At 44.8% G+C, this 9,399-nt stretch overlaps 1 protein-coding gene across 2 annotated transcripts; it reads right to left on the bottom strand.

The window, feature by feature from the left end:
- Positions 1-254: 254 nt before the first annotated feature.
- LOC119310315 (protein SCAI homolog) lies at positions 255-6,807 on the bottom strand. 2 transcript variants are annotated; one of them, XM_037586107.1, is made up of 9 exons: positions 6,093-6,799; positions 5,074-5,280; positions 4,728-4,967; positions 3,478-3,544; positions 3,249-3,392; positions 3,011-3,102; positions 1,717-1,890; positions 1,501-1,637; positions 255-903 (listed from the first exon to the last, which is right to left on the bottom strand). In XM_037586107.1, the coding sequence occupies exons 1-9, from the start codon at positions 6,621-6,623 to the stop codon at positions 717-719; spliced, it is 1,779 nt and encodes a 592-aa protein (XP_037442004.1). In that variant the 5' UTR covers positions 6,624-6,799; the 3' UTR covers positions 255-716. The 2 variants fall into 2 exon arrangements, with proteins under 2 accessions (XP_037442004.1, XP_037442005.1); XM_037586108.1 differs by lacking the exons at positions 255-903; positions 1,501-1,637 and having other exon boundaries at positions 1,748-1,890; positions 3,007-3,102; positions 6,093-6,807.
- Positions 6,808-9,399: the final 2,592 nt, after the last annotated feature.

Here is a 9,399-nt window from a genome sequence, read left to right as displayed (position 1 = left end):
ACCCAGCGCCTCTCGCGCAGTCCACCACTAACGGCCAGACAGAGGCACGTGTCAAAAAACAGACAAGGCAATTGCCACTCAAAAAAAATCAGACAAGACAGTTAAACAGGAGATGTGGCACTTGTTATGCAGCAGCACCTGTTAAGATGCAGGAATTTCACGAGAAATCGGGGGAGCATCTGTTTACAAGAGTTTTTCAAAATTCACATGCTCCAGTGTTACCCAGTAAAAAGACAACAGCCAAACTTGACAGGTATGCGGAACCCCTCAAGGAAGGAAAACACCAACTGCAAATGTTAGGAGCACAAGGCAAGTGGAAAACAATGCAAAACATGGAGCTAAAATACTTTCAACATATTAAGCTAAGCCTAAAAAAATAATCTGCCTTCTAGAGCACTAAAAAAATGCCTCTTCCAGCTTACAAACTGCCATCTCCTGACACAAGTCAAAAGAGAAGGAGAAACCCTACACTACCTAAAGCATAGCAAAGCAAGGCAAACCCCTAAACAAACTTTTACAGATGCGCAACGGAGATGAAGCAGCACACGAAACCATCCTATTATCATCATTCACCTCAACCAGGCTGCAGAAGGCTATAGCTCGCTGACACCGACTCATCCATCGCTGGCTGTATAAACGCTAAACAATCAACAAATAGCTGGACCATATTTACCAAGGAGGTATCTACAGAAAGCCTGTGTTATTGCACTTGATCATCATGTCCTGTTGCCGAAATGAAATCGATTGCTGACAACAAGGTTTTCTGCAAGCAGAAGGATGGGAGTCTTGATGGCTTTGGCGTTTGGAGAGACAGACTCGGGGAGACTGGGCAAGCAGCTTGGTAGATGTTCACCGTGCTCCTCAGGATGAAAATAGAAGAAGACTGCTCGACAGAAAATAAACCTGACGACATATAAGGAAGAATATTAACACTTGACATAGAGAATCAACAGTGTCTAGTGTGCAGGACAAATAAATGTCCTCTAAGATACAATGGAATCTTCGTTTGAGAAACAAAAGTAAATAAAACATAAGATATGCGACAAAATTTATGTAGCAAGCCAACCATATTGCCAGGATTGAACTTAGCTAGTACCCGTACCTACATGTAACTGTTCCCTGGTCCCTACACAAATGGACAAACCTAAACAAAATGCAGTGCTGATAGTCACTGCATTTTTGAAGCCCAAATAACTTACACACTGAGATGCGATTTAAAGAAAGGACTACAAATAGACAAGCCACTTTCTATAAGATCATGTTAAATTACTGATTTCATACTTTCGGTGCAGTCGGCGCGATTTAACTCTTTAATACAAAAAATAGTAGTAGTATGATGATGAATTTTAAATGCAAACTTGTTCTTTTTTCCCATCAAAAGAGGGTGCATGCAAACAATATGGATAACCAGTTAATGCTTCAAGATATGTTTACATGTTATACTGCCAAACAACATAGAACTGCCAGAAACTCAGGGATGGAAGGTATGGATTGATGTACCTGAGAATCAGGCGCCTGAGAAATGGATCAGGTAAAATTTGACCCCAGACAATGTTCAATCCGACAGACGTGCTGAGGATTTCTTCATACTGTTCCAAAGCAGAGAAAAGTATGTTCTCCGCATTAGCATATGTATCCTGAAACCAAGCCCAAAGAGATCAGACAGTCAAAACAAATATCTCAGGTATACTCAACTCATCAAAAAATAGAACATACGCTGTCAATGTCAGAAGTTATTCCAGCTAATTGGCAGAACGCTTGCATCGGAGCAGTCAGGAAGTATGTAAATTGACCTCCATTGCCCATAGATTCTACACCAGGCATGGCCGATGCAATCCTGGGAGAAAGAAGTAAGGCAGCTGGCTCTCCCTTCTCTGCATTATGTATGGCCTGGCAATTATACAAGCAAACGATAATTTGTTCAAGAAAATTATTCCTGCATTATTACTACAAAAGGAATGGAGAAAGAACCACTTCACGAAATTACAACAAGAATTCCTTTGTAATGACTTCATGAGATAAAATGAGCTGTTATAGAGAAAACCTATTCCAGAAATTTTACCAATCAAAGCAATATAACTATGTGCAAGGAAAACAAGTAGCCAAAAAAGATAAGGAATCAACATGTTGGCTTTACGTAAAGGCTAGTAACAAGGGCAAGTTTGGATGTTTTCTGTATGAAAGCAGTATGGTTATAATACTATAGAGCTGAGTTCACTACAACTAGAGCCCAACCTTCTCAGTTCTCACAATATGTTATATATATACTCCCTCCGTTTTTATTCAGAGCGCATATTAGCTTTGGTCAAAGTCAAGCTTTCTAAACCTTGACAAAGTTTATAAACAAAAATATTAACATCTACAATAACAAATCAATACCATTAGATTCATTATTGAATGTACTTTCACATCATATAGATTTGTTATGGTAAATGCTTATATTTTTTTCTATAAACTTGGTCAAACTTTATGAAGTTTGACTTCAGTCAAACCTAATATGCAGAGTAAATAAAAAACGGAGGGAGTATATATGATCCCTTATCATCAGTGATGACCAGTTAATAGGCTGATAAGCAGCTTAATCTTTGTTTAGTGGTTTAAAGATCAAGGAGACATTGAATCTGTGGACCCCCACTGGATAATACTGCCAACTATGGAGATGCTTCCACTTAAGAAGCAAATGAGAATGTCTGACCATTCAGATCAAGTAATAGAATTCATGCTAATGTGAACTACTCCCTCCGTTCCTAAATATAAGTCGTTGTAGAGATTCCACTAAGTGGACTACATACGGAGCAAAATGAATGAATCTACACTTAAAATGCATCTATATACATCCGTATGTGATTCATAGTGAAAACTCTACAAAGACTTATATTTAGGAACGGAGGAAGTACAAAGAAAGAAAAAGATGCATACATATAATCTGGTAGTTAAGAAACAACCAAAAGCTCATGCATCATGGTAACAATTTTTCTACCAAGCCAAGAATAAGTTCTGACAAACCTGCCTTGAATGCATGGCTATTTTCACTGTCAATTACAAGGAAAAGTGGATATCTTGTAAATGGTATCAGATCTTCTGGATAAAGATTGTTTGGACCTGGAAAAATGATAATCCTATCGATGTGAGAAAACACACAATCTAGTCGCCCACCAAACCATAATTAGTGCACTTAATTGACAACTAACATTGTCATGCGACATAGACATATAGTTCCGTCAGTTATATGAGAAAGCGGAGCATACCACCATTTCCACGAGGACCAAGCCATACATGATCATCTGAACTGGCATGTGAATTTGGCTTATCGATTGAGAAAGCAGAAGCAGGCCTTGAGCGTGATGTGGAGCTAGATGCATACTTTTGATAAGCATTCTGATCAGCAAGGCCTGGAAGGATAATGTTGGAAGTTAGAAGGGAAACCTAATCAAAACAAGAGTGCAACATAAATTTGATGTCAAATACAAAAAGAACCTGATGCTGATATATAAATGAGCAAAATGCTATCTTGAGAAAGCTCCTCGCAGATTGTGGCAAGAACCTGCAATTACCATTCATGAACTGGATTTAACACCGAGGAATCTTGTGGCAGAAAGAGAGAAAAGAGAACAATGCAGATCGACATTATAAGTTGCCTCTGTCCATGTGACTCGAGGTGTCTCTCAAGATCTAGTAACGTATTACCCGCATAAATTATTAACTTATTATTAGCAATTTGTAGGAAGGCAGGAACATCTCCATGTGCAATTTGCCAATTTGGCAGTGCCTGTGCCGAAAACTGGTAAGTTCTGAACATTAGCCTAGAAGGAAATATTTCTAAAGGCAGCACCATTAGTAGGAAGGGCTGAACATCTCCATGTGCAATTTGCCAACTTGGCAGTGCCTGTGCTCGAAATTTGATGTTCAGTTCTGCTAACAATCATAACATTACTATGCCTATTTACAAGGAGATGTGTTCTAAAGACAATATTATTGGTGACCATGCCTTTTTCAAATGCATCTACTCGAAACTTGGATATTCAAACGTTCATCCAACACTCGTAAAGGGAAAAGGGAAAAGGTATACACTCCTATGCACATTGGCAAATCAAGTGAAACTTTAAACTCGTAATTCTTTTAAATATATCTCTATGGGTTATTGGGTTGCAGCAAACAACCACGTTCGCAAGCAGAACTGCAACATCACAGAGCTGAAAATCTTCTAATGACTACTCGGTCAGTAACACAACATAATGAGCATACCACAAAATGCATGTATCCCAGGGTTGAAAATGTGCAAAGACAACTTAAGAAAGTATGAGCGCATCAAGCTCACAGTGAGGAGCAAAGGCTGGCCTGCCAACCATGTTGCAGCAAGGATGCAGGAAATCATCTGATTGTACTACCTATTTTTAAACAATTCTACTTAACTTATCCTCAGTTTAATATAATTTATCATTGCTTTATTTTATTTCATATCAACAATATGATACTATATCGCTTCTATGGTTGAGTCACCCACCGATGCATGATATTTGTGGACAATAGAAACAAAATGTACACAGCGTTATTTCACCAACCAAATCACAAACATCGACCATATTATCAGCATCCAGTCTGTCAAATGGTCAGCATGCAACATTATTTACTGCTGTTCTCAAGACAGGAATCCCACAAAACTTATATGCGATTATGCAAAACTTTAACTTTAAAGGGGGGTGAAGCAATTTTGAGAAGCGACCTACCGCTATAAGATGAGAGACTGTAGGGTGATATATGATTGCTCTTTGAGGATTTGAAGGAAGATTTCCATCAGAGATCTCTGTAGAAAGGTGAATATCGATCAGACCAGAGGGTCCACTCTGATCACTCATAGTGCCATTTTCTGTAAGTTCTTTAACAGCTATCTGATAAGACCCTGTGGGCTCCCATTCTAAAGACTGTAGCATTCTGAAAGTGTCCAAAGTTAGCTCTGTGAACTTGACCTGCAGTACATACAACGTCATTATGTGAGGGAGCTGATCAGCATAGTATCAAAACATGTGATAACTAGAGGAATAAAAAAAATTATGAAGGGGTAATATGAGTAACCTCATTTCGGTGGTAACTTGTCAATACAGCTTCCTTCAGTTTCAGTACTCTTTTCGAATGGAATCTTGCTATTGATGCAAGGTTTGATGCATAAGAATCAAACAAGTTGTCATATCTAAGTGATCTAGATCCCTTGTATGCTCCATCAGCTTTCAAGAATCTCTCAAGCTCTTGAAGCACTTGTTTCCATTCCTTGAAGTTGGTTTTCTAAGAAGAGGTCACGTTGTAAGGAAGAATAAAATTATAAGCAAAACAGGCTTAAAATGCCCTAGTGTACTGAAATGAATAAAGAAATAAGTGGGTGAAACGCACACAAAGAAGTACATGACGATAAGTTGCACAATCCAAAGCTTTCATGTAGCAAAGCAATAAAATATTCATTACTCGCTCCTTATGCATAGGTTCATTGATGTGTCGCTTGGTACTACTATGTACCCCTAATAGGTCCATTGCTGTCTTAAATTGAGAAGGTGGCACAATTCATCCATCATCTCATCCGCGCACAATCCAAAAATTACAAATCCTAAGGGTAAGGACTCATTATTACTTGACAAGCTCAGATCACCACCGACTCAAACACCAAGCAACAAGAAAAGAAGAATCCGCTCGAACCCTCTCTTTCCATGATCAGTAATCCTCCATAATACTCAAATCTACTGTACATTAATACAGAGGGATACTTATGCTCTTCTGTAACTAAACAGCAGAGGAGCGTGAAGCAACAAAAAACGAGAGGAGCAGGATAAGTGACACGAGGCCAAAGGGGATTGACGCAGTAACTCAAACTGAATTCCACGAAAACAAGCACTCGATTGAATAGCAAAAATTTCTGGCAAACAGGTGATGAACACCAAGTTGTTAAGAAGAAGAAACATAGTACTACATTCGTTCAATAATGAAGAGGGCAGCCATGTCCTGCTTCCCAAAGTAATAACCCCCAAAAAGAAGACCTAAACGCGTCATTTAACTCAGGCTCCCCCAATCCAAAGCACACGCAGCGCAGGAGAAAAGCTTCTTACGGGATAGGCCGACTTGGATTCCTGGACGAGCGAGCGGAGGCGGGCGACGAGGTGGTCCACCGCCTCGGCCCGGCGCATGAGCATGGCAACGACGAGGAAGCGGGCGATGAAGCGCAGCTCCTTGTAGCGGATCAGGAGGCCCTGGTGCTTGGCGCCGCCCCCCGCGGCCGCGGAGGCGTTGGCGTTGGCGGGGGCGGCGAAGTAGCCGCGGCTGTAGATGGCCTCGTAGAAGACGTATGCGCCGACGAGCGAGCGCGGCTCGGCGGTGCGGAGGTAGCGCGCGTAGTAGAGCTGGCCGATCCGCGAGGCGACCTCGCCGATCTCCCAGCGGCGGAGGCCCGCGGCGACGAGGTCCCGGCGGCGGTCCTGCTGCAGGCGCCAGAGGCGCGTGTAGGCCTTGAAGGCCTTGCGGCTGTGGTGGTCCCCGCCGCCGTAGAGCGGCAGGTCGCGCGCGCGCGCGAACTTGCGGTCCGCCGCCTCCACCAGCGCCTTGAACTCCCTGTACGCGCCGGACGGCTCGCCGTCGGCCATCGCCGGCGGGCGGGGCGGGGCGGGGGAGGCGAGGGCGCGCCCCCTCCCTGTATGTCTGCCTGCCTGTCCCTCCCTCCCCGCTGTCCTTTGGATTCGGGCGGCGAACGGGCGGAGGACGCGGTGAGATGGCGACGGTGGGGAAGAGAGAGAGAGAAAAGAGAGTGATAAAAGGGGCAGTTCGTTCGAGAAGCGGTAAAAAGCAGTGGACGAGTAGTACACGGGGGTGAGCTGTTGTTTTACTGCGCGGAAACGCTGTCATCTCTCATCCGGGGCGCTAATTGGGCTCTCATGGGTCAATCATCTGAGCTTTTGTTTATTAATCGCTTACCTTCAGTCAGTGTGGGCGGTGTGTGGAATCCATGTCACCGCTGGCAAAGTCCCGGTGGTTGACCGAGGTGAAAGCGAAAAGGATACGCAGTGACAGGCAGAAAATGCAGCGGATTTGTTGGACCCAAAAGGCACGGAGAATTGACCTCCGACTAGTTCTGTCAGATACTGTACGTGTTTAGTCTCTTCGGCTCGATTCGGTATGGATCCCCATCCGAGAGCTAGCGACGACGACGATCCAGGGAAAGGGAATGGCGTGAAATTCAGTTGTGAACCCACCGATGATCCCCATCCGAGAGCTAGCTACCAACGCTAGTTTGACGTTGGTAGTTTCGTACTTTTATCAATATTTCTGCACTACTATTCCCTTGCATTGCATCGCTGGTGGAGGTGGCTCGGCAGGGCAGGTATTTCTTGTTTGTTTTTTTATGTCTCGTCAGAGTTTGGTGAAGGAAGGCTCTTCTTGCTTTTCTCTTTAACTCGCAGTCAGCGACGGATATTCTAAGTTCTTCTAACCACCACAACTGCCTCGCACACTTGTTAATAATTAACAAAAGGGGAGAATCGGAGAATATACACTTTGCTCTGAGCCATCAGCTGTCTGACTAATCCAGTACCAGCAGCACTAATGGCACCTTTTAACTTTAAGAAATCGAAAGGGGGCTGGCTAAACTGTTGCGATAGCGCAAAGAAACTCTGTGTGTCGATTAAAGTAGGAACCATCATTCTGCCTGAGCGAGGATTCATTCAGCGGTAAGAAAACGCAGCGAGTATCCTCCCTCTGCCTCTCCGGTCGGTGGGTGCAGCCTTGCAGTTGCAGGTGGCTGGCTGGGTGCCCGTGCAATCATTCGGCGCCCAGCCCAGCTGCCCCAAATCTTTGGCTGCCTCGCTTGGAACAGGCTGGCGTGGCGCCGCGGTGCTGGATGCCGGGGTCATTAACAAATCGGTTTAGGCTGGGAATCTCTGACAGGGTTTTAAAAGGCTGCTGCGACGTGGAGATTAGGCCAGGATTAGCTGAGCTGCGCTGAGCTGACCGGCGGCTGCTTTACGCCAACGATTCCCTCAACTCCCGGTAAACTTTACTGCCTGTGCCTGGGCTGGGTTTCGTCCTGGTCCCGCGCGGCGCGACCGGTAATTAGGGCGTGAGTCGGGTTTGCTCGTGGTTTTTTTAGGTGAAACTAGGGTTTTATTCATCAACCAAAACCGACGGAATACAAATAATGTCTGGTAAATTCCCTAGCCACACATGTCGACCAACACGGAGTGTCGAGGCTGCCTTTGCCAAGGCATGTACCTCAACATTTGCCTCTCTATTCTCAAACCGAAAACTAATTTTAACAAAATCTAAAGTTCTAACCCTTATTTCATCTAGTACAAAAGGATAAGAAGAAGAATGCGCAGATCCATTTATGTCTGAGACGACTTGCAAACAGTCCGGAGATAGGCATCTCCAACACTAACCATCAAACCGTCTGTTTGGACCGACAGGGCCTGGACAGCAGCCATGCCCGTTTCTGACAATCCTAACTGTTGGGGATATTCCCCGCGGGATGATCTGGATAGGAGGAAATGACCCGACCTAGAGCGCACCGGCTCATGGGTCACTTCGGCCCGTCGGGTTAATGCAGAAGATAGGCCCAAAAGACTGAGGCGGGGCTTGGCGGAGGCCGACTCATGGAGGTCCTTGACAGGCCGGCTTGCGAAGGCCCAATTGTGAAGATCCTCCTTAATTGGGAGATAAGTAGGAAACGAAATAGAACACGGGTTGTAGTACGACACGGAATCTACTAAGAAACTTAGGGACTCGATATATTATATAAAGGGGAGCCCCTAGGATGAAAAGACTTAAGTTGCAATCTCTCGAGAGCTAGTTTAGCGAATCTGCATCCTTGTAATCAAGATCTCCAACAATATCAATCAAGCAGGAAGTAGGTCTTTACCTCCACCTTGAGGGGCAGAACATGGGTAAACTTGTGTTCTTCATTCCCGATCGACCCCGTTCAAGCGACCACCTAGTTGCGATGGCTCCCGGACTTAATCCTTTCACTAGGACATCTGTCGTGAAACCACGACAGTTGGCGCCCACCTTGGGGCCAGCGCACGATGGTATTGAGTTCCTGGAGGGAGCTCTCCTAGGATCGAGGGATACACGATCGGCCGGATGACGAAGAGTCATCGCGGCAAGCTCTACATCGACGATTCAGGCTGGGGCCCAATCGAGTACAGGTATCGGGTCCCCTTCGACAAGATCCACGTCTTCATCGGCATGATCGACGAATGAAGCCCCGAGCCAGACATTTGCTCCAACATCGTCAAGCCGGCTCGTCGCGCCAAACCTGGTCATGCTCAAGTCGGCCAGAATCACATCTTCGTCGGCTTCACTCAGGGAGTCGATCTCGCGGACAATTTCGCGTCTAGCGGAGACACTTGTCTATTCCGATGGCGAGTC

Source organism: Triticum dicoccoides, chromosome 5B (assembly GCF_002162155.2).
Source record: "Triticum dicoccoides isolate Atlit2015 ecotype Zavitan chromosome 5B, WEW_v2.0, whole genome shotgun sequence".
Classification (NCBI taxonomy): Eukaryota; Viridiplantae; Streptophyta; class Magnoliopsida; order Poales; family Poaceae; genus Triticum; species Triticum dicoccoides.
The sequence above is the reverse complement of the archived record's forward strand: the minus strand, read 5'-3'. Positions and strand labels throughout refer to the sequence as shown.